General features: G+C 44.1%; 1 protein-coding gene across 1 annotated transcript; it reads left to right on the top strand.

Annotated features, from left to right (window-relative positions):
• The first annotated feature begins 523 nt into the window (after nt 1-523).
• Nucleotides 524-26942, top strand: LOC119656130. The gene is made up of 4 exons (XM_038062462.1): nt 524-761; nt 18307-18392; nt 18473-18621; nt 26711-26942. The coding sequence occupies exons 1-4, from the start codon at nt 704-706 to the stop codon at nt 26829-26831; spliced, it is 414 nt and encodes a 137-aa protein (XP_037918390.1). The 5' UTR covers nt 524-703; the 3' UTR covers nt 26832-26942.
• Nucleotides 26943-27737: the final 795 nt, after the last annotated feature.

Raw genomic sequence — 27737 nt, 5'->3', positions numbered from 1 at the left:
AGGTAACAAGGGGAAAGTTTGCATATTCCATTAACTCTTTTTTGCGGAAAACTGGACAGCGTACGTGCAAAATATAAGTGGCAAAGTTGATCTTTATTGTAAACTACTTCACTACTGAAATTAACATTTATTTTAACCTTCTTTTTAGCCATATCTCTCAACCAGTTTCACAATGCCTGCATATACTCGTCTGAAACTATGTTACTCATTTGAATCGAACAAAAAAACAAATCTGTATCTGTATCTTCTCCTGCGGGAGTTCTATCTGCTCTTGTGATATAGAAAGCTCGAAGATGACGGGAGTCTTGTGGTAATTCTTGGGAAAGATCAAACCGAAGAAGTCACTGAAGAAAGAAGCAAAAAACAACAGGAACATTGGAGTATCATTAGCAGCAACAACAAAGTTGCTACTAGTACTCACTGAATCCAACTTGACCAAAAGCTAAAGTTAGTTTGGAGGTGGGAGGCGTCCATCTGGCTCCATCTTCTTCCCAGGTACATTGTCTATTGTATAAAAGCTTAAAATATTTATAGAAGAGAACATTTGCCAGTTGAACGCGAATAAATACGCAACACGGACAGGTTTTCATACAATTGTTGTGCGTGGTCAATACGAAAGTATCTTTTATCTTTTCTTGGATTCTCCGTGGAAAGTGGTCATTACCAAGCAGTTTTCCAGTAAAATTTTTGATTTTCGGTTACAATGAAAGTTATTTGTGTCGCCGTTTTCGTGGCTCTTGCCGTAGCTGAAATCTCAGCAGGTAATTAGCGTGTATACAATTTTTGGTGATAATTAGATTGGTACATAGTACGTAAGAAGATTCGCCATCGCCTAGTGGGGATTAGTCACTAACACGCAATAGTGTTTTTGGGCAGATCTCGGTTTCCCAAAATGCAACCTTCACTGTAGACTTGGACGCTAGATTTAAGTATGCGGCACTTGTAGATAGCTAGCAACCGACTCATGACCAATATCCATAAATATCTTAAATCACCATAAAAATTGATTAGAATCAGAGGAGTGACATCAGCACTTTCTCAGGAATTCATATTCTAACGTCTAACGCTATAAATATCTGAGCACCGCAACGCTTGTTTTCTCATTTCGCCGGCAGTCAATGCACTTTTTGCACTCGTGCTGGAACGTTACCCAAGCAACGCAACAATGCAGTTCTACATTCAGATACAACTAACGATATTCCAAGCGGACCTGAAGTAGTTATGCAACAATTTTTCAAGTCCGAGATCATGGTAAAACCCTGACTTACTCGCCTCCGCTTCACCTCAATGGCCAAGTCTAGCGCCAGGTCAGTGCGTACTAATGCGCATCAAGATAGTGTTAATCTCAGCACCATTAGATGGATATCTTGAGATTGAGGCTTTTTTCTTCGTTTGTGGTCACTATGAGGAGTTTGATGGCACGATAGATGGTGGCTTTTGTTCTTTTGTAGGATAAAGGGGTTCGGAAGTGCTCTTCAGTAAGTTTTGTGATAAAAGATGTTTGTGTCACTGGAAGATACTCAACCCTTCAAAGCACATACCTCTTTAGTCCGAACCCTGATTTTAAGGATCTTGGAAGAGCCTTATTTATTATCCAACGTGGAAAACCCTCAGCTCGAGCGCAACACAGACTATCGACCTCATCGCCCCTCGCTTTTTGTCCTGGTAAGATACCTCCGACACCTAGACCAGGACCCCTGTTAATCCAGGTCATGCAAGTCCACAGTTTCGAGGGCGATAACCGTCAGCCTCCAAACAATTACAATCAGAATTTTCACGATCAAAATTACTCCATGTATGACCCTCTCCTAGCATAAAATCTTTTATAAAATTTCTGAACAAAACACAGGAACGTGTTGAATTTTTCTCCGCTTCAAGACTCAATTATTGTTAATTTCATTCCCACAACCACAAACCAGTTCTTGTTGATGATGATGCTGTGACTCTGACTACGTAGACGAATATAGACGTTTGATGAAATCTTTTATATAAAAAAAATATCTCTCATCATCAGCATTAGCGGCTAAACTAAATTTGACCCGTAGATTCACGTTCCCATTTTAAAGATACTTCCAAGATGATCTGCCAGATTCATTTTAATATTCAATGCAAAATTAGGGGATTTTCTGGTTTAAATTAAATTTGTCGATATTTTCTTGTGTATCTTAGATTGTTTTCTGCTAATCAAATTCTAGATTCCGCTTCGTACCGTTTTCATGGATGTTACGGTTCTCTTTCATAAAAGGCGTCTTCTTAGAATATCTTCAATGAAGTGGGTTTTATTTTTATGATGGAAATACTGTTCAGAATGACTTTGCAAATACAGAACGGCTAAATAGTACTAATCGAAGTACACAGAAACGTGATTGAGGGGAACTTCTCGGGGTATTGACGTGGAAGTTAATGGATCGAATCGGTAGTTCTTAGAAAGATAGGGGATTAGCTTCGCTAAATTATACAGTCTTACGGATGTAAAGTAGCCGCGGATTCAAATAATAAATACAAATCATATTTGCTTTTCATTAGCGTGGGGTCTTACAGCTTGAGTAGGCTTCCTGGTCAGTTTCATAGCTAGCGCAGTTCCATTGAAGCACTCTTAGGTTGTATGCTTTCCGCTTCCCCCGCTTTTTTATCTAATTAAACACTTCCTTTTGTATAAATTTAATGGTCCACTCTTAGTTCCAAGCCAAATTTAAATCCATAAATCATTCCTTTTCCGTTGGGTAGTCAAGAGAAAATTTGGATGCGGGCTCTCTGTTACCCTTATCACTTATGCGTCTCTATACTGGACCCACCAAAAAACTCGGTACCCAGAAGTGACCCACCTTCTACAGTCCTTTTCTTGGGCCTCAAAGCTCACCTCCTACGCTCCCCTCATCCTTACCTGGGTCCTAAGTTCGCTGAATATTTTGTAAAAAGTCTTTCCTCCAAGTATGTTATCACCATCATCATCGTCAACGGCGCAACAACCGGTATCCGGTCGAGGCCTGCTTTAATAAGGAACTCCTGACATCCCGCTTTTCCCCCAAGGTCCACCAATTCGATATCCCTAAAAGCTGCTTAGCGTCCTGGCCTATACCATCGTATCATCTCAGGCAGGGTCTGCCTCATTTCCCTTTTCCACCATAGACATTGTCCTTATGGACTTTTCCGGCTGGATCATCCTCATCCAACCTATTGAGTCGAATTCTATCCAGAACCTGACGGTCGTGGTATCGCTCATAGATTTCGTCGTTGTGTAGACTACGGAATTGTCCACCCTTGTGTAGGGTGCCAAACATTTTTCGGAAGATTCTTCTCCCGAACGCTAAGAACCCAGGCCTCCGAGGAATATACAAGGACTGGTAAAATCCTTGTCTTGTACAGTAAGAGCTTTGCCCTTGAGCTTAGTATTCACTTCCATCCGATTGTCAAAGAGGATTGTAGGTGGTGCCACCGAGATAGTGATCCGAGTTTATATTGACCCCCAATATGTTCTGACATTCATCAAGGCTGAGAGGTGGCGGCATTCGATCAACACGTGGTCAATTTGGTTGAAAGTGGTCCCATCTGGAGAAGCCCACGTATGTTTGTGGACCGCTTTTCGCCCAATGCAGATACTTCCAACAACCGAGTAATCCGCAGTCCGTTATCATTTGTCCGTTGTAAGTAACGGAAGCAGGTTTCATTTTTTGGCTGACTAAGAAACCTACTCCGAACACATAGTTTACTGGATGGCCGCTATAATATATGGTGTACTGACTCTTCTCTAGAAAACCGGTCCCTGTGCAACGCATCTCCTGTAACGCTGCTACATCAGCCCTATATTGGGACAGGGTATCGGCTAGCTGCTCAGCGGCTTCTTCTCTGTACAGCGAGCGCACATTCCATGAGAAAATGCGCAAATCGTTATTCCTTTGTCCTTACCGGGTTCGCCGTTGTGTAATCCGTCCAGTCCGAGGCTCCTGTTGTGGCTTCATAACTTCAGTTTTCCGTATAGGGTTGTCAGCCCTACTCAACCCCCAACCTGGAGGACCAGTTGATACACTTTGTACCGTTTTTAGGCGCGGGAGACTCACCTTCATTCTTCTCCGTCTGCAGCTTTCTGTTAAGAAAGAGCTCCCAGCGGTCACCACGTGGAGGTGGAGTTAGGGTTTGGTAGTAGACCTGTTGGTGTTGGTTCAGCAGGTGTTTCCCAGGTTTTAGGCTCCACGTTTCGCCCTGGAACCTATACTACCCTTTGACCACTAGTAGTTTGCATGCTTTCCGCCAAATATTTTTTACCTAAGTAACAATTTCCTTTTGTATAAATTTAATTGTCCCCTCTTAATTCGAATTACTTCGTGGGAAAGTTTTTACGAATCTAAATTACGACCTAAGTTGCCATCCACTGGAGCCAAAGGAAACAGTCCAGTGTCCGCAGATATTGCCAGTTTCCCCAGGTGATAATTTAGTCTGCAATGACCAGTGAGTATTCCTATTATGATGCCATGCCTCTCCTTGCTAACATTTAAACAATCCTTTGAGCGCTGAAGGTCATTTCCCTCACCCTGAATTGGTACCCTGGATTGTTGCATTCCTGTTAAGTTCACCCAATAGCCTGAGCAGTTTCCCTTCGTTTTTCAGCGTCGTAGCCATGGACAGATTTTCTATTCCAAAGAAGGTTTTTTCTGGTCCGTGTAGTAGCGTCCTTGCTTCATTGCTGACCAGCTCATCCGTTGCCTTATTGCCTTCTAACCCAATCGCTTGGAATCGACGGTGTTTAAACTTAAATAGATTTTATTGTACGAGCCGAGGCTATTCAATTTGTTAAGGCATTCTAATACCAGTTTAAGGTTCACCTGGTTACACTTAAGTGGCTCAATAGTCGCTTGGTTGGCGGTCATAGTATCAGTTTTCTATCCTCTGTAGCTCCTTTTACGGTTGAAGGAAACACATTTATCTAAGGCATATGTTTCCGTCTGAAATATACTCATGTGCTTACTCATTGGTCCAAAGGAAGAATGTCTGTCGTGTGCCTGTTGCCTCTATTGTGTTGGATCCGTCAGTGCACTCAGTTGCTTTTTTAGAACGTGGACCACCGCCATGCTATCCCATAGTATCAGAAATGCAGGATATTGTCTGGAAAGAATGGTATTCTTCCTATGATTTAGGCTGCTCTCCGTCTCGCCAATACTACCGGATATTCCCTTCATTATCTGCTGGCTCGTATGTCAAGGTCGAAAGGAGTCAATTCCAGAAGGATCTCAAGGGATGCCGTTGCACTTGTCTCTATGGCCCAAGTGATACACACGGAAGCTAGTCTTCAAAGTTTGTATAACTAGCTGGCTGTTGTACTGCCACTAGGCCCCATTGACCTTGTTATTGCTGAGTTGTTATATATAAAGTAAAGTGGTGCAGCACCTGTGTTTAGGGGTAACGTTTTTCAGTGTCGACCTTACGCCGAATGAGACAGTCTTGGACTTTCGACGCAGATTTGATACTCTGGAGGACGATATCTTGGATACACAGGTATGCGGATCCTAGTCGAGGGTGCCTTCAATGCCAGGGCACTTGAATAGGGCATGCCTTACCCAGACTCTAGAGGGAAACGAATTCTCGAAATGGCATCGAGAAAAGGACTGGCAGTTTTAAAACTCTTGGAACAGGTTAGGCCGCGCTGGAGGGTACTCCTGGGGGTGGTGGCGCTGCAGCGGACACTATCCTAAAACCAGTTATGAACCTGATAACGATGGCCTGCGGAGCTTCCATGCCAGGACATTGAAACGTGGCACACCTTCTATATATTGGTGCACGGCGGAAATTGCAGAACTCTGGAGAGAGTGTCACAGGCTCCGCCGCTTCACACCACGTCTAAACGGCCGGGAGGGGGCATGTACCATACTGACAGAGTACAGATCAGCCAAACGCAGACTTCGCAGCGCAATAGATAAGTGAGGACTCGGTTACAAACTGGTAACTCGAAAAATCGCATCCCGTACGGGATGATGATGTCGGCGCGGAGAACGCCGAGGGCTGTCCACTTTTTCTAAAAAAGAGTTGGAAGAGAGGACTGCCTGCTCTATGAAAAGCGAGAAGGCGTCAGTTTCCGATGGAATTCTAGCAGAGGTATACAAACTGGTATTCCAACATCGGCCAGACTTACTGCTCGGCGCATTCAATGCTTGCCCGAAAGAGGGCATTTACCCTGCTCGTTGAAAGGTGACGAGGTTTCGCTGATCAGCGAAGAGAAAGGCGACCCCAGGGAGCCATCTTCATACCGCCCATTTAGCATGCTTGACACTGCTGGAAAAGTGCTCGCAAAGCTCATCAGAGATAGACTCGCTGAATCGATATGCGTTGCCGGAGACTTATCTCCACGGCACCTTGATTTTAGAGTAGGGAGATCCACAATTGATGCTGTCATGCAAGTTATGGATACCATTCGTTGAGCCGCCGCATTCGACGGGTAGTGCTCCTCGTAACAGCCTGTTGCTGGACGCACTGTCGGTGGCGTCTGCGACATTTGAGTGATCCCCGTAGCCTGAAGAACAGCAACGCACCCTAGATGAATGGCAACTCTCTTGGCAAAATGAGACTAGAGGGCGATGGATTGCACGGCTCGTTGGCAACTTAGGTGCGTGACTGATTCGGAAAGATAGTAAGACTGATTATTTCCTTACGCAGTTCTCAAGTGAACATGGAGGTTTCCAGTCTTACCTGCATACGATTGGAACGGCACGATCTCCGAATTTTGTGTTTTGCAATAGAGTTGTGAACGACGCCCAGCACACATCTTTTTCTTCAGAAGCTAATAAATACAAATACAATGGGTCTTATAGCTTGAATAAGCTTCCTGCTCAGTTTCATAGTTAGCGCAGTTCCATTGGAGCACTCTTAGTTTGTATGCTTTCCGACGAAATTTTTTTTATCTAATTAGACACTTCCTTTTGTATAAATTTAATTGTCGACTCTTAATTCAAAGCCAAATTTAAAACCATAAATCATTCCTTTTCCTTTGGGTAGTCAAGAGAAAATTTGGGTGCGGGCTCTCTGTTACCCGTATCACTTATGCGTCTCCAAACTGGACCCACCAGAAAACTCGGTACCCAGAAGTGACCCACCTTCTAAATTCCTTTTCTTGTGCCTCAACGCTCACCTCTTATGCTTGGCGTCGCCCTTACTTGGGCCATAAGTCCGCTGAATGTTTAGTAGATAGTCTTTCCTGGAGGTATGTTAGCTGCCGAATAAAACAAAGGGATAACTGCATCTAGTTGACCGAATTTTATATATTAATCACAGCCAAACCTGCATCGAATTTTATGGTTTCCATAATGAGACCATAATGAAAGCATGACCAAACTTTATCACTTTTCTCATAGCTGATCGGACAGCAGGTACCTAGAGTAACCCGCCTGAAAATATCGAAACATGCTCTTTTCTAGGATGTTAGGCAGGTGGTCGAGCACGTCCCGAAGGGTCTCCTTGCAGAGCCTTTGACGGTTTCTGCTGATCTACTACCTCCATTTATATGCAAATGCGAGTCCTTTTCCAGAGAGTGGAAAAAGTGGACGATCCTTAAGATTCCAAAAAAGAGCACCCGCCTTGTATCTCTCAGGTGTATCCTGGAACCCATCAAGGGATATCTCTGAAGTTTGATCGACAGAAAAAACGGGCATTTTCGTTCTGAATCCTTCTGAATCTTGGCGCAATAGCTTTGGATAACAATAAAATCAAGGTTCCCAAACTTCAGGGATATTCATTGATGGACTGATCATCGAAGGCTTTGATCAATTTGCGGGGTTTTCGCCGACTGTGGCGTCGAACTGAGTATCGCTGGAAGGATTAATCGCATTTGATCCGCTTTCACTGTCTTGCCTAAAATTTAGATATACACTTATCTCAACACTGAGATCAACTTTAGAATGTTCTGTGCTAATGCTCTTTCTGTGCTGCTATATCGGAGAAGGTCATTGATAGTGACCCAATTTGTTACTCGACAGCTTCAAGTTTTTGTAAACATTTGTCTGCGATATGTCATTAGCGTACGCTGGTCTGGTTGGTCGTCACACAGGTCAGTTACCTGTGGACGAGTTGAGCAGAATGCGGAAGTGGCAATGGATAGTTCGTCCATTGAGAAGTGGTGAGAATCGCATTTTCGACTACGTCATACTGTGATACCCACTCTTTGACGATAACCGGCTAATGAATCGCCTCAAGAGTACTGGGGGCAGAACAGTGGAGGAGGAGTATAGGTATCTCGGAAGGTCCTGAAAGGAGTTACAGCACATTTTAACGAGCCGTAGAACAAATTCAACTGTTTGTCTACCTTCGAGTACTTTGAAGCCAAACCTCTATTTCAGGGTTGATGTAACGTACATGGTTTTCGATCTAAGGAAAATCAGCAGGTTGGTGGAAGCACGTTTTAAGTACTCTAGGTTGATTCGCACTACCTTGAATATTGTCCGTCGTTGTGGAAGCGGGCGGGACCATCTCGAATGTTACAGCGTATTTTATAGTTGGGCTTTTTCAATGACTTCAAGCATTTCCTATTTATGAATATCCATCCATCCATCCATAGCATCAGATCTTCCATAAGGATCCTGAAAGCGTAGATTTTGAACATATTTGCTCCGGTCAACGCGGAACGTTACTAATAATAATCAAATAGCTGAGCTCATTAGAATCTCAACAGCTGAGGTTAGCTGGATCACTGGTCGTAGTGATGCCTAAGCTGACAATCGTGGTGAATTGGTCCTTGTATGTCCGCCGTGGTACCTGCGAACCACATGAGGGGCCTAAAAACATAGGTTAAGGATTTCCTGGTCCAAAGTCTAACTTTTCGGTTGAGATTTTTGAGAGAAACCGAAGAAAACTGCACACTTAGCCCTACCCTATGTTGTTTCATCTCGACATATGGTTCTGTTAGAACTTTTTACCGTGCAGGCAGAACAAATCTGTTCGACTTGGCCATAACCAATAATCACATGAATTTTTGCCTACTTGACGGGAGCTTTCCAAGCCTGGTTCAATACATTTCTAGATCGTTTGAAACGCCTGGGAAACAATTATGATGAACTTTCCGGTTTAGTATACATAACGTGAGGGGTCAAGCAGTGCCCTTCTTCCCCCCTCCGTTTATACACGGTGGTGTGAAAATATTAAAGTACTAGAGTCACCCCCCCCCCTCTGGCCACCCAAGTATCTCTTATTCCAGCCCTCCGGCACCATTATTTTTTCTTATGGCTGGAGATGGAAATCTTAATAAGACACCAGGTTGCAGCAGTATGTGGGATTCTCACCTACTAAAACCACTCCCACTTCTTTGCTCATGTCCCCGCGGGACCACCGTGAAGTATTACTTCGCGAGGAAGGCTCTGGTTGACACCAGCACAACTAAGTCATGCGTTCGTCGCGCTTTCTGGGCTGCAGTTCCTGTAACTTTCCCTGTAACGCAGTTACTGTTGCGTTTATCGCACTCCAATTTGCTGCGGACCTCAGCATCTCTTCTACAATTTGTGGGGTCCGATAGCTGCATTGAGTGCATCGTTTAACCTCCTTCTTTCATTGGTGAATCTCGGACAGTGGAGCATAACATGCCCCGAGTCCTCGGGTGTAGCGCGGTACATTCGGAACAATCTGCAGACTCATCCAATTCGAAGCGCGGAACTGCGTAAGGTGGTACCAGGTGGACCCATCTCTCAATACACCGGATCTGTGTATGGTTCAAGCCCCCTTTTTCGGAATTATCCCACCGTTGGGAAGCCAACAGTCACTTCGGCCGTATTTGCCCTCCTTCTCCGATAGAGAGAGAGAGAGTGTGTGCCTCATTCGCTAGAAGATCTAAGGGAATCATCTCCGCGATGACACACACTGCCTCACCAGATACCGTCCTACGTGCGCAGTGTGCAGTGGACGCACTCAGCACAATTGGCCGGTATGCCGAACTTACCTTTCCCAGTGTTATCCAGTGCGCACGCCTATACAGGAGCCGCGTATAGCAGGATGGATTTCACCACCCCTGCGAGAAGCAGCCGGCGACTAGATTTTGGTCCTCCAATATTAGGCATCATCTAGGTACCCCTTGAAGCTCTGAAGCTCAATTTGGCATCGATCATTATCCCCAGATATCTAATGATCGATTTTGAAACGACGTCGTGATTACCAACTCGGATTTTGACAGTGTTGTTTTTCCTGCGATTGGTAATAAGGACCGCTTCCGTCTTACCTTCCGCGAGCTCCAAATTCACAATTTTTCACTTGCATACAGTTCCACGTCCTCGTGCTGCTGCGCAACTACTACCACTGCCAGATTGTCTGCAAAACCAATCAATGTTGCTTCCTTTAGCATGCGAAAGTCGAGCACTCTGTTATACATTATGTTCCACAGCAGGGGCCCAGTACGGAGCCTTGGGAAACACCTGCTGTCATAACATATTCCTTCGGTCCTTCCTTCGACAGTTTGTTCTGTAATTTTATCTTTGCGGAGAAAATCATAAGAGAGATTTCCTTCGACCTCAGCATCGCAACTATAATCTCCGGTCGTACGCTCTTTCACAGAGCTTTATTGAGGGTCCTTCTCTCCATCGCGAACCTCTTGGGCAGTGAAAGCTCACATGCCCTAGATACTCAGCATTCAGGACAATTCAGCGAGTTGTCCAATCCAAAGCAATATAAATACCGCCCGTAGGAACTAGGTAATGCGGCAGTTGGTCTTCCCGGGTTTCTGCTCGGCAGAGCAGCCGCTATAACTCGGCGTTACCATGCTTATTGCAACCACCACAAACTTCGCGCGTCAGAACTCATTCTGGCGGCCCGATCAACCAATTGCTACTTTCGACGATGAGTGGACGACTGTCTGCTTCATCTTCCCCATTGCATCCAACATGCCCGCGGACGGTATGATGCTGGATCTCTAGGGGGATCCAACACCAACTTTTACTTGTTCCTCTGAGCAGGAAATATTCTTTCTTTTAGGCACGCCTTGAAGGTGTTAGCGAAAAAGTCCAAACTAGTCTTCATTGCCAGTTTCAAGACTCTATTATGTTGTCCAATTTTTTTTTTTAAATTATATAAATATTTCCTGCAGCTCCTCCAGTTACTGAAAGTATTATGCACTCGTTGAGCGATACCACCGTTTACGTTCAGCTGTTTTGATGGTAAGGAAACTGAGTGGAAACAATCTCTTTCAGAAGGTGCGGGTGTTTATATCGTCATAGTCGCACAGCTGTTTGAAGCAGCTCTTTCTAGTCCTGCAAATTGCCTATGTTAAGCTGCCCCGTAGTTGTGCGTCTTCTCCCGATCAACGTCACTGAGTTTCCCTCCAAGCCTCTAATAAAGCCCCCTTGCAAGGAAATATGCGGCTCGAAAAGTTGCTATTTCGTTATTCGCCTTCTCGGCATAGTAGCATCGCATCAGTTGATTTGGGTGATTTTTTCCCTGATCGTAATATCCAGAGATATGTCGAGCTTAAGTACTGCTCAAAACGTGTCCCTCTCGAAAGATATCTCCATTTCCCTAGGCAAACCACTCAACATTCAACGAGAACTCTTTTTCGAGCTCCATTGCCTAGTGATCACTATGAGTATAGTCCTCACCGCCTTATCAAGCAAGTGTACTGACAAAAGCGGCAACCACGTATGACGTCTATTTCTCTGAAAGTGTATGAAGTCCCGAAATTCACGAGCATTACGTCTAGCTCCGCGAATACTTCGAGCAACATTCGTGACCCGGTTCTGGCATTAAAATCCCCTGCTCAATATCTCCTCATATTCAACAAGTGTAGGACTGGGTGGAGCATAACAGCTAAATATTATCCCTTTCACTTTTGCTGTGAAGAATCCATTCTTCCATGCCCCATTATTTCTTGGAAGGCCTGTTCTCCGCAATCTCATTGCACTGCTTGTGCCGTTTTGCCTTTGACCCCCAAAGTGCAGATATCAATGCGCCTTTTCCGAAGGACTCTTGCGAGTTCCTCGGTCTTTCCAGTTAGGGTGCCTATATTTAGCGTGCAAGGCACGTATTTGCTTTGCTCGGACTAACTCACTTACGTCCTGATGCCATTCACGAACCAAGAAACCTTGTCCATTTCTCGACAGGACCGGGGGCTGTCCTACCGGATTGACTGAGGTGGACGCCCTAGCATTTTTCCGAGGCTTATTACTCGATCCGATCATCTTGTTTCTAACGACATTGAGTACGTTTTCTTGGCCGGCCTGTCGCGGGATCTGTCACCAAGAGAGATCAGGTAGAATTTACCATAATAAAATAACTCAGACTATATTTTATTTATCTCTTTTCCTGATCTCAGCATTTTATTTCTTAACTTGATATATGAAGAGTTCGTTGCTGTGATTACTGCGCTGTCTTTTTTCGAGATATTTAAAAGGCATTTGATTCTGGACATGGAGGGGTTTAGTTCTGACAATTTTCAGAGAGGGAGAGAATCCTTCGAAGCGTTCTTTTCTGATTTCATATAGCTCACCCTCCTCTAACTCCTTTTTAACTTGATTATCGTATTCTTCATTTTTCATGGACAATTTTCTGCTATTTTTTATGGGGACTAATTGCTTGGGTCCTCGAAATGTTTTAATGTATCTTGAAAATGGTCAGGCCAACTTCTTTCCCCTTTGTTTGATGTCATATTTTACTATATTACCTTCGGTGAGTATCCGAATAATGACAATATAGTTGGACGACAGACTCCAAAGTTAAGGTTTTTGGTTTTTTCACGAGATTAGTTTGAAGTTTGGGAAGATCGAGTATTGGTGCTTTCTGTCTTGAATATTAAGGGGGCCGCTCGATTAGGAACTCGAATTTTGAGCGTATTTTTAAGGATGGTTTGCAGAAAAATTAAACAAGATATTGAGATGCGGTTTTTATTATGTTCCTACAGCTTTGTTCTTCATATTTAGGAATTGAAAAATTTTTTTTTTGAAAATTGTGATCTTGAAGGGACCTTAACTGCGCCAAGGTAAAAAAGTCACACCCGACTTTTTGGCACGTTTTCTCAGGTTCTCTGTACTTCAACAAGTTCTCTCTCTCTCTACCTGCTCCTCTTTCTGCTGGATCCTCGCGTTTTTCACTGCGCCTTTAAACCCCCCGCTTCGAGCCCCCGTATACTCGAGCGGCATATTCCTCCTCCAGCTCCCCACAGTGATTCCCAAGTCGTTCATCGTCTTCAGAATTCCTGAGTATCCCTAGTTGAAAATGATGATGAGACGAGTCCCAGTTTCGATCACCTCTTTCCCCGAATGAAGGTATTTAGGCGTCAACATCCAGCTACAGCTGCTGAAGGACTCGTTACTGTTTTGGGTGCGTGCAAAGGACAGAAAGTGGCTATGAATGGCGACCCATGTCTTGTGAATGGGCATGTTTTGAATTAAATCCTTTATAGGGTACATTTCTAGCAACATATAGATTCGAAATATGTAAAAAAAAGGGATATTTTGAAAAGGCGTGACCGGACGACCCCCTTAAGAGAGGTCGGATTCAATGTATTATATATGCCACTCACCGGCTATAGGCCCATATTTTGATTGAGGATCTTAGAAACGTAAAAAGTAGCAGAGTGACTGCTCCTCTCATCCTATGAAGGAAAAAAAGACTTTTTATGACTTCATCCTAAAAAGTATATACAAAATTATAGAAATAAAACTTTAGTGTCATCTCTAATTTGTTAAGAAAAGAAATGATTGACAATGGATTATTCTGGTGTGATTAGTCATCCTATTAGCTACGCTAATAATAAGAAGGCAAGAAACCTTTGTTATTTTCATCAACCTAAATGGCAAAAGGTATTCACTTTTATATTAGACAAACGTTTTATTAATCGTTGGTTCAGATAAAAACCAAAAGAAAATAAACAAAACAATTGCCAACAAAAACCATCAACAAATGACTAACTCAAACTTCTATTAATTTTTTTCAACAACAACTTGAATTACTTGAATCATGAAAATTCCCAAAACCTCAAAGACCAAATTATACTAATTGAAATCCTTGACGAGAAATTGGGGAAGAACAAGTGCCTATTCATGAAGCACTTCCAAGACATCACACGCCTCTGACTAATAGTTCTTTGCGATCACCCGCAAATGCAAAACAAAAGAGTTAAGCCAGAAACTTGATTTTGGATAAAGATTATTGGCTTTAGCTCGGAGTTACCTAACAGATGAAAGATGTTTTTAGTAAATATAATTATTTATAAATTTTTACTGGTTATGCAAATGAATGTTGTGAACTTGTGGAAAAATTATTTTTACTTGAATTTGTTTTGGAAAAAAATTCATTGGAATCTCGCGGAAGTATTTCACGTGTTAATTCGATGGAACTGTGTAATTTCAATTTTCTGTCTTTGAAGTAATTAATTTTCTGTCTTTGAAGTAATTGTATTTGGTTTGTGGTATGCAAAATTTTATACGTGACTCGGTCAATGAATACTTTTCTAATAAATTTAGCTTGAAGGTTAGGGAAACATTTAGAAAAAAAAACAACTGAAAGTGTGAATCTCTTGCATGGTCGCCTCGCCACCGAAACAGCTGTTCGTGTCAAGGCTAGCGTACTCCACCACGCCCGACGAAATTTTGGCCTATATCAGAAGCAAAACCAACTCAACTTTGTCACCTCTTTCCTGTGTGAAGCTGACGAAGGATGGCTCTTCTGACCGAGTGATGGCTTCCTTCAAAGTGACATATCCCCATGACTTCGATGCTATCGTCCAATCTTCCTTTTGGCCACAGGGGGTCTTTGTCAAGCCTTATCAGAGGTCTAAGGTTCGTGAAAATTTCCGGCCTGCCCGCCTGCCTCGCCGAACTTGAATGATTCCAATAACTATACGCTATTTTTTCAAAATGGAAGGGGTCTAAGGACCAAACTGTCGGATTTCAAACTGTCTGCCTTAGCATTCCAACATCATGTCATCTGCATTTCTGAAACCTGGCTGGATGACAGGATTTTAGATTCTGAGCTCCTCGAAGGTTACTCTGTCTTTCGTTGTGACAGAGACTGCGTTGCGCTTGGCAAGACAACTGGCGGAGGTGCCCTAATAGCTGTTAAGTCCCCTCTCCGTGCCGAAATTATCTTTTCCTCCTCCTCCTCCTCCTACGATTCTGTTACCATACGTGTCCTTCCGCCAAATGTATGTCCCTTTATCATATCGTGTGTATATTTTCCCTGCCTAAGCCCGCCTTCTCTGTAGGATTTCTTCCACAGATTATCAGAGGCCCTAATCGTTTTGTTTCCCTCACTTCCTTTCATCCTCTGTGGCGACTTTAATCTTCCTATGCTCTCCTGGCCCATTACTCCTGGCCTTCCCTCCCTCCCTAACAACTCGACCTACCCTTCCCTTCCTCTATCCACTTTCATGTACACCTGTGGTGCCCTCCAGTTTAACCTTTCTAGAAACCACTTAGATCCCACTCTTGACCTTGTACTCTCTAACCTTCCAGTGCGTTGACTTTCCCAATCCCTTCATGCTCTGTCTTACGTTGCCCCTGACGCCCATCATCCAGCTCTCGAGTTCGATGTTCACATGTTCCGAGTCCACTCTCTTGTCGCTCGGAAGCCTACCAAGTTCAACTTTCGTAAGGCGAACTTCGAAGGTTTGAACTCAGCCCTGGAGGCAATCAACTGGGTCCCCCTCCTCTCTCCATTTACGTGTGACCAAGCACTCAACACTTTCTATACCATTTTATCTGATCTTCTTCCTTGTTACGTTCCTTCCTCTCCTAAGTGCTTACGCTCTTACCCCGTCTGGTTCTCCCCTCACAAAAAACTACTTCAAAAACAGACTGCGATAATGAAGTTCCTGTCTTCTAGAAACGATGTTGACTTAGTTTTTTTCAAATCTCTTCGTTCCTCGGTCAAATCATTAATACGTAAGTCCAGAAACGAATATTTGTCCAGCGTGGAAGACTCACTAAAACGCGGCAGCCTGAAACCTTTCTGGTCCCATATTCGCAACTCCCGCTGCCCTACCCAGTTATCTCCTCCGTCCATTAAATTCTCTGCTTTCTCAGCTAACTCCCTCCAACTATTTTGTGATTTACTCTGCCGCTACTTTTCGTCAGTCTATGTTCCCCTTCCTTCCACAAAATCCCTCCCGATAGTGGATGTAGCCTACCCCGCATCGACTACCATTCCCCTTTTTACCCCTATCCTTGTCGAATATCTCATTGACAAACTTGATCCCAATGTCGGACCTGGCTACAATGGTCTTCCAAACCTCTTTTTGCTCAAAGCTGGTAAGTCCATCTCCCTTCCCCTATCTCTTGTTTTCAATAAAAGCGGTTCTATACTACAGAGACATGGATCTTAAATGGAAGACAGTACGAATCAAGACTGAAACCCAGATTGTTACCGGACAGGACTCTTCGGACAATAGCACAGGTTGCAAGGATAACCGCTTTTTGCAACTCCATGTATAGTCTAGCCCTAAGATCGAGCGTATTCAGCGCTTTATTTAAGTTCTGTGGTACTAATCCCGTCGCTGAAATTACCACTGGGACTACTTCGATCTTTTGTAGTCTCCAAGTCTGCTTCATATTGTCTGCCAAGAGGCCGTAGTTCAGGATTTTTTTCGTGCTGTTTTTCAACAGTGTTCCGGCCCAACGGTTCGGCTATATCGATTATGAAGCAGGCTCGTTCTTCCTTCAGAAGCAGAACTAGATCAGGTCTGTTGTGATTAACACTGTGGTGGGGGCAATCGTGTGATCCCACAGTAGTTTGACTCGGTTATTTTCCAAGATTCTCTGCGGGGTATACTTATAATAAGGATGGTAGGTTGCCACTAAGTTATACTTCAACGTAAGGTTTTGATAGAGAATCTTGCAGGCAGAGTTATGACGTATAGTGTACTCGGTACTGTTCGACTGGATGGTCTCGTCTTCACAGTTGCATTTTAAGGACAAGATCCAGACGCCGTTCAAATTCCCTCAGCAACTTAGATTTAATTATTATAGACCATTGGAGAGATGGTAATTTCCAATGATGTTCGCAACGCACCTGTGCACTATTGGTGATGGATTACCAAGAAGTGTTTGCGTGACACTGCATTGAGCCGAAATACCCAGAACGGTAAAGTCCTCCTGGGTATACCCCTGTTATTCGCTCCAAGATGTTGATTATGGAGACGAATAACCGTGGCGGCTGCAACGTAGATCAGGCTGTGAAACTCTGTGGCAGTTATCTCGCTAGCCAAATGATCAGCCAAAATTCTATCAACGGCAGCAATGATGTTAGTAGTTGCCGAAGTAAACTTCAGTTTTGGGATCTTTGGCCTAGCGTCTGGGAGAATCTAAGCATACTCTGTGAATGCGACCTGGAATGGGGCCAAAGCCTCATTATAAATTGGGCGACATCCTGAGCTTCTCCTGACCACTGGGTTTATGGAATGCCTTACAGGTGGAGTACTTGTGTTGCGCCTTTGACTAGTCCGGTAATTTGATGACTCCAGACCAAGCTCAGGTGAAACCTCTTGGAAGATTTGTTGCCTAGTTGGTAGGACAACTCGGTTGGTATTCGGCACCGATTGATGACGTTCTGTTCCGGAACATGACTTAGTTCCGACAATCAGGTTATGAACGCGTCATGTAGTCGGTGTCTGTACCCTGATGGATTCCAGTCCAAATCCGTGACATGGTAATACGCGCGGACGATACATTCATTGAGTTGGTTCGTCCAAACTATACGACGCCTAGGTCTTCCGCTCCTGGTGGTTGACGGCATAACCGCCAAAACATCCAAAGAGGAAGAGCCGCTCTGATGTTGTTGAGCGACTCTTAACCGTGTTGGGTACTCTCTTCGTGTCCCTGGGGTCCCATCAAAAGAATTTGAAATTTTTTCCCCAATGTTGTTCCCACGAGTGTTGGGGAGGCAGTCAACCCTGCAACAGAGCCCCAGTGTTACCTCCAAAGGTAGGAAAGGTATTTGGAGCGGAACCGCTGAAATACAGTGTAACGTCAATGCAATTCATCCGATAGGCACGTCAATTCCTTCACCCCGGATTACGGATTTGTTAAGGAGGTTTACTCCCTCTAAAAGGGAAGAATAGGTAAGGTAAGACGAACATAAACGGAACCGTTCTGCTTGCCCGGGGTTACTTATTTACAAGATTAACTTGCGATACCTACCGGGTCAGCTACGAACCCGGTAGGCTATGTCATGATCCGCAACCTATGACACGAGCCTGGTCGCATGCAACTCTGCGTTTGCCACTCCGGTCGGGATTAACTTGGTACGCCAGGTGGTGGCCCATAGGACCCCCTCCCCCCAATATATATGTGAAAATTAAAATGCTTCCTTCATGCTTATCGTGAATCTCATCTGAATTAATATATTTAATTTCAGGTACCGGATACTATGTACCAAAGGCTTTCTACACCATTGACCAAGAAGGTCAAGCTTCACCAGTGTTCCAAATCAGTGACGCCCATGTAAGTCATTTAATTTAATTTCTACTTTTATTTTTTAATATACGTTCAATGGTTAATATCTAATGAATCCCTTTTTGCAGAACGAAGCCTTAAGACGGTTCAGAAGATCACCACAAGGGTCATCTTCTTCATCATCGTCATCAAGCTCTTCATCATACAGCAGCGATGGTGGTCCAGTGTACTTTAGTCAACATACAGCAGTTCATTCCTCAGGACCAGGAGGAGTAGGGTTAGTTAACAAATATAACTAATTTCGATAATTTAGGCTTACTTTAAAAGTAGACTGAATATCTTTTTCTTTTTTGGTAATTTTTTAAGAGAGTAGATGTAATAAGCAGAGAGGGTTCTAAAGTATTGCCTTAAAAAAAACAAGGCACTGTATATATACTTCCGTGGTTACATTGGAAGAGATAACCACTTTTCGCAAGCCTAAAAAATATTCCTTTTCCTAAAAAACACAATCACATGAAATAATACGTCGTCGTCTTCGTCGGGGCTCGAAAGTCCACGTCCGACTTTCACCTTCAGGATGCCCTTGCAACCATCTCGATTCATCGATTATATATGGCTGCCATTCACCCCTTGATGAGATATGGGGTATCACTTACTCGCCATCGCTCTCAGTTATTTGAAATGCACTTCAGCGCCCCCCACGCCTTCCCGAGATGCTGACACTCTCGCTCTACTGTTCTGTGCCAAGTGCCCATGAGGCTACACAATCGTCGGCGAGCGTGGGAGAGTGGATTCTACTGCATAGCGTAGCCCGAAATGCAATTGTCGCACTAAGATAGTGTCAGGCTAGCGCACTCCGATGACACGACGCAGACATGTATTGACGAAAGCTTGGAGCTTTTGGGTAACAGTAGAGTTCACTTTCAATGTGCTACTCCTCTATAGCATCACCGAGAGAAAGAACACTAGCACAGAACAATCTCAACTTGATCTTAGTGTTGAGATTTTAGATTTTAGACAATCAGCGAAAGCGGATCCAGCCCTGTTAATGCGTCAGGCAACATCCAGTTCGGTGTCACCGTCAGTAGAAACCATGCTTCCTTGATATACAAATTGATTGACGCTTTCGATGCTCTGCCTATTAGTGCAGATAGGGAGAGTGCGTCGATCCGTCAGACTGTGAACCTTGGTTTTGTTGGTTGTTTTGTATCTTCAGTTCAATTCTATTTACTTCTATTTCCATATCCAGAGCCATTTAGCTAAGGTCCATGGCCTGGTGACTGAGGTAAGAGAGCAAACAATGTAGTCAAAATGTTTGAGGAAAGATGTCATTGTCCATTGAATTCCTCCACATCCTCCGGACAAGGCAGGATGAAGAACATCACCGATAACAAGAAGAAATAATATTGGTGACAGGACAGCAACCTGGGCGAACTCCGGTTTGGACCTTAAAATTCTCCGAGATTTTACCTCGGTGCTGCATATGACATTTTGCGCCATCATAAGTCGCTTTGATAATAGCTATTAGTTTCTCCGGAATGTCCCTCCTCCTGAATAGATTTTATCTGCTGCTGCTATCGAAAGCTTTTCCGAAATTGATGAAGAGCAGGTGCAGCGAAGATCTAAACTCCACGCCCTATTCCAAAATTATCCGTAGGGTGTTGATGTCGTCAATGTACGAGGATCCGGAGCGGAAATCAGCTTGCTTTGTGTCAACCATGCTTTGGAGATGTTCTTTGTTGTGTCCCAGAATTATTTTAGTTATTATCTTTGCGACGGCAGGGAGCACGTAGATATCCTTCAAATTGTCACACTCAAAACGGGTCCCCTTCTTTGGAATCTTGACGATCATCCCCTTCTTCTACTCCACGGCAAAGATTTCGAATTCCCAAGATTTCCGTGCGAGTGGAAGCAGGAGATCTGCAGTAATTCCAGGTGCAGTGATAAATAACTCTGCGCGGAGACCGTCAAGCCCACCGGCTTAACTCTGTTTGAGAACATTGATGGTCGAAATGATTTCTCTTCTTCTTGGAAGAACAATCCGCATCCGCATGCTATGGTGACTGGCCATTTCATCTACAAGAGGAGGAACTTCACCGAATATGCTACGGTTAAGAACCGTGGTGAAGTGTTCTTTCCATCTCTTCAATTGTTCATCATCATGGATAAGAATTCGACCGTTGACGTCCTTCACAGAACCATCAAAAGATTTGCGACCACATGCAAACTCTTTCGTGATACGGCACACATTCCTGAAATCATTACAATATGCGGCATCTTCTGCTTCCTTGACCAGCACAATAGAAAATTCTTTCTTAGCATGGCGTACACTACGATGGACTTCTCGGGATTTCGCTTGGTATCGGAGTTCGAACGCATCACGCCTGTCATCACTCGCTGTGGCCAGTAGAATCTTCAACCCCTTCGTTCATCCCTCCTCTTCCACGATTCCGCAGTAAACCAGATCTTATGAAGCCCTTCAGGACTTGGCCAACGACCTGTATAGTACCCGAGAAAAGAGCATTTTTGATAGTGGCCCAGTGCTCATCGATATTCTGAGGCGGCTTGCTCAGTTTATCTGTTGTTCGATCAGCAGCTCTTCCATTGTCAAGCGACAGCTGTGTTATACAAGCAGTCGATGTTCAGCTTAGGGAGTCGCAGCTCTCCAACCCTGTAGAAAGTGGCGGACGTAACACGTAAGTGAACATAAGCGACTATCAGATGGTGATCCCTTTCGAGGCCGATGTCAACGCTTCTTCTTCCGCACATTCTACAGACAACTCCTGAATCTACTGCTGATCGCGAAGTGGTTGATGCAATTGCTCATATGACGTCGGTCAGCTGAAACACAGCTGATCTTATGGCATGCTCTGTGCTCGAACAATGTACCACCATTGACGAGGCCGTAGAAGTTGAAGAAATCCACGAACCTTCCACCATTAACGTTGCCGGTCGCCAAGAGCGTGTTTCCTCATCACATGTCGGAACAAGATGTTAGAGGTGTTAGAGTCCACCTTGGCATTTAGATCACCCATCATGATCACAATGTCACCTTTAGGAAACCGCCCCCTGAACTCCACCATATCGGAAGTCTCCGTTGGTGCGTAACATTCTACAATTATGATTCTCCTTAAGCTGGACCAGAATCTTGCAGTTCTCTCAGAGACTGGCTCCCAAGTCGAGAGAGTGGACCTTCTCGTCTGCTACCACTTGGTTTTCCAGAGTACAAAAGCACATCGCCGAAAGAGAACTCTCCCGGGTTCCGCCATCGTATTTCGCTTAGGCTCAGTATGTAAAGATTATTTTGCTGTAATTCCTGCTCAAGTTGGAGAAAGCGAGCATTCTGAGAACCCTCGCAACCGTTATCGGTAGCGTGAGCAGTGCGAGCGTGCGCACCAGAAAGCAATCATAATCTGTTTTCGATAGCCAAAGGTCGTTGCCATGAGGTCAGTTCCTAGTCCCTATCCGAGGCGTTGTGGACGTTTCTGTAGCAGTAAAATTTCAAAATTTACAGTTTGATAGCTCACAGATTTCTATACCTTTTAACGGCCTCTTACGACAAGCAGAGAAGACTTGGAGTGTATTCTTAAGCCTCAACTCACAGGGCATCGATTGCGTTCTTCAATTTCGAAATTTGAGCAATATTGCGCTGGCTTCATCATCATTCAGCACTTTCGGAGTTTTCCCACTGTTTTTCGTCTTTTTGTTCTATCCTTCAAATACTCTTTTAGGCACCAGAGTATCACCCATATGTTGAACGTGACCCTCCTACTGCAGTTTCCGACGCTTGATTGTTTTCGAGGATTCATGGTTGTCAAATATTTGATATAACTCATGATGGTATCTGATTTGCTATTGGTCGTCCTCTCGTTTAGCTCATATTATCCTCATGATCACGCCCCTCTCGAAGGTGTTAACCAGTTTTCCGCAAGCCGTATCTTGCGGCCCGCAGGCACACCTTTCGCAACGCTTCTTCCATGATGTCGATGTGATGGAAACATCCCTGATACTAATAGGACGACTTGGTGTCAGCATACGCCGCTACCTTCACCCCGCTGCTCTCCAATATTCGTGGGTGGGACTTAGAGAGAGGCGTTCTCTCCATAATCGCTCTTAAGTTGATGTGCAGAACGCCCTCCAGGGTTTTCAACACGAAAGAGGTGAGGCTGATTGGTCGAAAGTCCTTTACGGACTCATGACCGCGTCTGCCCGCTATCGGTATGAAAACCACTCGTGCGCGTCTCCAGGATTGTCGAACGTATTCTAAAGAGATGCAGCTCCAGTAAATCTCAACAATCCACGGCATAACCCTTTCCTGCTTCTTCTGTAACATGACTGGCATTATGCCATCTGGGCCCGGAGATTTATATGCGGGGAAGCTGTTTTTAGCCCAGTCGATTTTATCCTTGGTAATGACCGATTTGATAGTCTCGCTCGGATAGGGTCGCCGCAAAACCTCCAAGGCAGGAAAGTGCATCTGAACCAACAGCTCCTAGGTTTCACCAGGAGATTCCGTCCAGGAGCCTTCCGACTTTTTAAAAAACGATAGGTTTCTATGTCTTTTGAGCTGAGTCCCGCGGATTCTCTGGTGTTTTCGATATTCTGACAATACTCCAACCAAGACCGCCTCTTGATGGCCGACTTGTACTTCTTCTGGCAGTCCTTTTATGACCAATATTTATGCCTGTAGAAGATGTTGAAGATGTCCCTGGTCAGCTTCCTGAGGGTGGAGAGGTCTTCATTCCACCACGGTGGCAGTTTCTCCTTGCTATATTTAGCAGGGCACGAGGGGCCTTCTTTGTTGCTATGGTGCTCGTTGAATGTAAATGTATGGTCATGTAAGCCGAGGAAATATACACGTTCTCCACCCCCGCCTGTTCCAGTTTGATTACGACTCGGTCGATGGAATTTAGGTCCAGACACAGAAAAACGTGCAGACTCTTCTTCGCGAATATGCATGCTCTAGGTCTGTCCTGATCAGCACCTTCTGCGCTGTGGAATAAATTTAAATATTGGCTTCGGAACCCTTTGATGATTCGGTCGCCTTTGAGCCAAGGCTCCTATGTTAGTGCGATATAGATATTCTAGGAGGAAGACAAGAAGATTAACCGAGGCACACTTCGAATGCTACAGATTTATCTGCGTTACCCTCAGCATGATCTGCTTGCGTGGGGAGTTCGTCAGTGCCACTCGGATCATCACTCCTCATGTCCTCCAATAGATCGTAGGCGGCGTCAATTGGATCCAAGTCGTCGTCCGGTTTTGCAAAGCGGATCACTTTCACCTTCAAGTTCCTGACTCCGAACCGCACTTTATAGTCGAGCTTTTCCAGTGCCTCCAGACACTCTCTGTTTCTACGAAGCACAAAAGGTTGACTATTTGTCTGGGGTTCCTCCTCCTTGATAACAACCTAGTCGTCCATGTGTATCCTTGGGTTTCGAAGGCACAGGGATTGGACGAGCTTGTCCTTATCCATGCGATTATTCGGCAAGCAGTTGCGAGCGACCGGTCTCCTGGGAATCTCGTAGTAGGAGATGACTTTGAGCTTTGCGCCCTCTCAGGTGTCGCTGATCTTAGCGACGGACGAACTGAGAAAGAATTGGTCCTTGTAAGCTATAACGTAGAACCCACGGACTACCTGAGAGGAATCAAAGCAGGAGATGGATCTCGTGTGTTTGCCTCTGGCGTCAAGTAAATGCTCAATGACCATCTCCAACAGCCTGGCCTCAACACTTGGCTACACATCCGGCGTTAGTTTACCGCCAGCAGAACTACCATCCGATAGCGTCACACGTAAGTCGCTCCTGGCCACGTCGCTAAAGGAGTTCGCAGTTCGTGGCTCGTCGGCTGGGTACTTTTCGCCAGATGTTGCTTAGCGTCGGAGCTCTTACCCATTCTGCTCTGCTTGTGATCTTGCTCGACGACGTCTTGATATCGATTGTGTTTAAGAGCGGTGGGCTTCGCCTTCTGCTCGTGCTGCGCCAGGCATTTGCAGCTGTATTCATCAACTATTGCCAGCTAGTTAGTGAGGTCTTTTTCATCCCGCTTGTCGACAGTACCGGCCTCCTTACTTTTAGCAATCTTGCTGAGAATATGGATAGCCTTCTGATAGTGGCTCTTGTGTGGACCTTCGTTTCTTAAATGGTTTCCGGTGATCGACGTTCTTGCCGGTCTTTATTGTCAAGAGTTCCGCCAACGTCGAGGGTTCCAGGTTAGGAGTACTATGTTTGGTACTCGCGACACGTAGTGAATTCCAGACTGGAAACCACTAGTCCATTTGCTGCCTCGCTCCAGGAGGTCCCTGCGCTTGATTTCATCACAGCGGTTCTACGGCTGACTCCTAGTGTGCTGCTCTACTTTTTCCGGGCTGGATGCGTCTGGCATCGCCATCTCTTCTTCTGTCGCCGGTTAGTTTGTTTTTTTGAATAATTGAGTCCATGTCTTAGTCTACGAGTAGTCCGAGAAGAATGTCCACCTTGGCTAGCCCGGCCACCAGGGTAAGGCTCTTGTATGAAATTCAAAGTGCCCAAGGTATTCAGAGATCGCATACAAAAAATCAAGCACCCTATTGACCACGCAGGTCTCGACGTATGCTGTTCCATCTTGGCTTGGCGTCCTATAAGCCCCTTTTCCAGTGCAGAGAGGACAATCCCCGGACCCGGCCCGCAACACATGACCAGCAGATAAGCAGATCCTCGTCAGTTAGATGAGCCTACTCCCAGCCGGACCCTACACACTCTTGGCTCGTCCGAAGACGGTTTCCAGCGGCCATTGTGAGGAGGTCGTGCGAGGACAGACCAGGTCGCTGCCTCTGATTCAATTTCTCGAGAATCGTTCCTGTTTCTTGCCATTTGACGATTGCCAGGGCCCGCGAGTGCATTCTCCAGGTTTTAAATGAATATTTCGCATAACAGCGGTGAAAGAGGGTTGCCCATTGCTGCGGAAGTTGTTTTGTAAAATTAATTTCTGAATGTAAAGCAGGATTTATTTTTACGTTGAAGGCCAGTTTTCTGTGCAGTTTGACTTTCTTTCTCCATTCAGCTATTTGATTTCTTACTTACTTCCTGCTTACTGAATTGTTATTTCCGGAACGCGACTGAGCGGCTGTTTCACCTTCTGATTCTATCTGGAGGAAAGTGAAGGTTCTTTATCTCAAGAAATAAAATAGGTTGGAAGCTCAATAATCACAATTTCCGCCCCATACTCTCTCAAACGACCCGTATTATTTTCACCCATGGCCCAAAATCTCTCCCTATGATCCTGTAGATATCTAAGAGCAAGTTAGAAATCGGAAGCTTGATGCTTCAGATATGAAAGGCTTCGTGTAATTCATATATGAGGATATTTTATTACAAGACGACTATACAGTAAGTTCCTACGAAATAGGCAACTTTAACCTATTAACACTTTCTTAATAATGATGCGATTCTCTTCAAACTTTCCAGTATTATGCCTTATATTTTACTTTACATTTCTTTCTATAGCTAGGATGAATTTAAGGGAGTCTCCCAGTCAAACTCGAAAATATAGTGTGATATTAATAACTTAAGAAGGAAAGACCTAAATCCCTACCAAGAAGCTTCTTTGAAATTTTAATATATTTTGGTCCGGTTGCTAAAACTTATTACTGGGATTGTATGTTGGAGCCACTTTAAGGTAGCCTTATCAGCGCATTCCAAATAGAAATGTTATCCGTGAAAACCTTAACTTCGGTCTAGACTACACCACTTTTTTCAATAGGCACTGCCCAATAAAGGTGTATCCATTCAGGGAGTTCGATACTACCAAGCCACTGTTCTGCGCTCAAAAACCTACATGATATGGGATACTAACCAAACAATAATCGATTAAAACGCAGAAACGTTAGAAGAAGGCGAAGATCGAGAGAGCATATTGCCGGAGGCAGTCAATTCTTCACCATAGAAAAGGGCTTGACTTGTCTGTCAAGATAAGGTGCATTTTTGAATGAACGGATAGGAAAATTTGTTATTTTGTCCTTGAAATGTTCTTGTATCCGTGACCCAAATTTTTGAACTTTGTAGTTTGGTTAATTGCATACCAGGGTCAACCACGAGGGCAGAGCTATGTAGGTTCACCAAAATCTAAGTACTGAAGTGTCCCTTTGATCCTTGCTCACTGCTGCGCTACCTAGGCTCGGGGAATTATAAGGGGGGGGGGGGGGGGTCCTTTTGGTTCTTTAAACATTTCAGTCTCTTTCATGTCGTTTCCAAATTTCCGTGTCATGTATTTGCCGTATTGAATCCGCACCAGAAAACAATATCGCAGGACATTCCCATACTTTCTAGCTTATTGAAATGTTTTGAAAAATTACCTTAAGTAACTATCTTATAACTATGTATTTTCAGTTTGGGAAGTCGTTTCGGCGGAGATGATGAACCCGTCAGCGGAGGACATTATACTCAAACCTCAGGAGTTATCGATAACAACGGCAAGGTTTACTACAACACTCGCAGTGGACGCTTCTAAATTTCGAATAGCAACAAAATAAGTACCAGTACTGGTTCCATGTGAAATAAGACATTTTGAAATGAATCAGATAAATCAAAATATATAAATACAATATTTTTCTAAGAATTGTTTTGAAACTTTTTTTAAGTGATCAACGAATAACAACTACTAGGCTGGTCAATAAGTTTTGAGATTCGATAAGAGAGAGCGTTGCCACTAGCCTACATTTTTTTTGTTATGTTGGTACACTCTTTATATGAACGTATGTAAAATTTCATTTCAATCTGTCAATTCATTCTTTGTTTACAAGCCACTTAGTATCGACGTGTCAAAGATTTTTTTTACACTGGAAATCGTATCGTGAAGTGATTGAATTTTTATTTTTGCAAGGTTTAAAAGCAAAGGAAATTTATGAACGAATGTTGAAAGTGTATAAGGACTCTTCGCATTCAATTAGTACAGTAGAAAGATGGACTGCTGAATTTAGATGTGGTCGTACAAGCTTTGAAGACGTTCCACGTCAAAGACGTCCAAAAACAGCAACAACACCAGAAATTGTATAAAATATGCAGGATATCGTATCGGAAAGATCATTATATTTGCTACCATTATACATCTCTCGATTTTGTTGCCCTTATTTAATAAAGCGGATCTGCAAACGCCAATATTTTTTCAGTGCATGGCTTGGCTCCGTCAAAGATTTGATCTGGATAAAGTCGCGAGGCTATTTTCTACTCCTTTACTTAATAAGACAGTACGACTCGGTACCTTTCCAGAGGAGGAATGGGTAGAAACCCGTTGTAACTACGCGCTTCCTGCAAAGGGGTTTATGCTAGAATCCACAATTTCAGTTGAGAGGGCTAGAAAATGTGAAGTACTGTCGCTTCGTTTGAAAATTTCGCCGATTGCCAGTCTTGTCATTGG

Source organism: Hermetia illucens, chromosome 4 (genome assembly GCF_905115235.1).
Source record: "Hermetia illucens chromosome 4, iHerIll2.2.curated.20191125, whole genome shotgun sequence".
NCBI lineage: Eukaryota > Metazoa > Arthropoda > Insecta > Diptera > Stratiomyidae > Hermetia > Hermetia illucens.
Note: the sequence above shows the minus strand (reverse complement) of the source record. Positions and strands in the feature narration are given on the sequence as shown.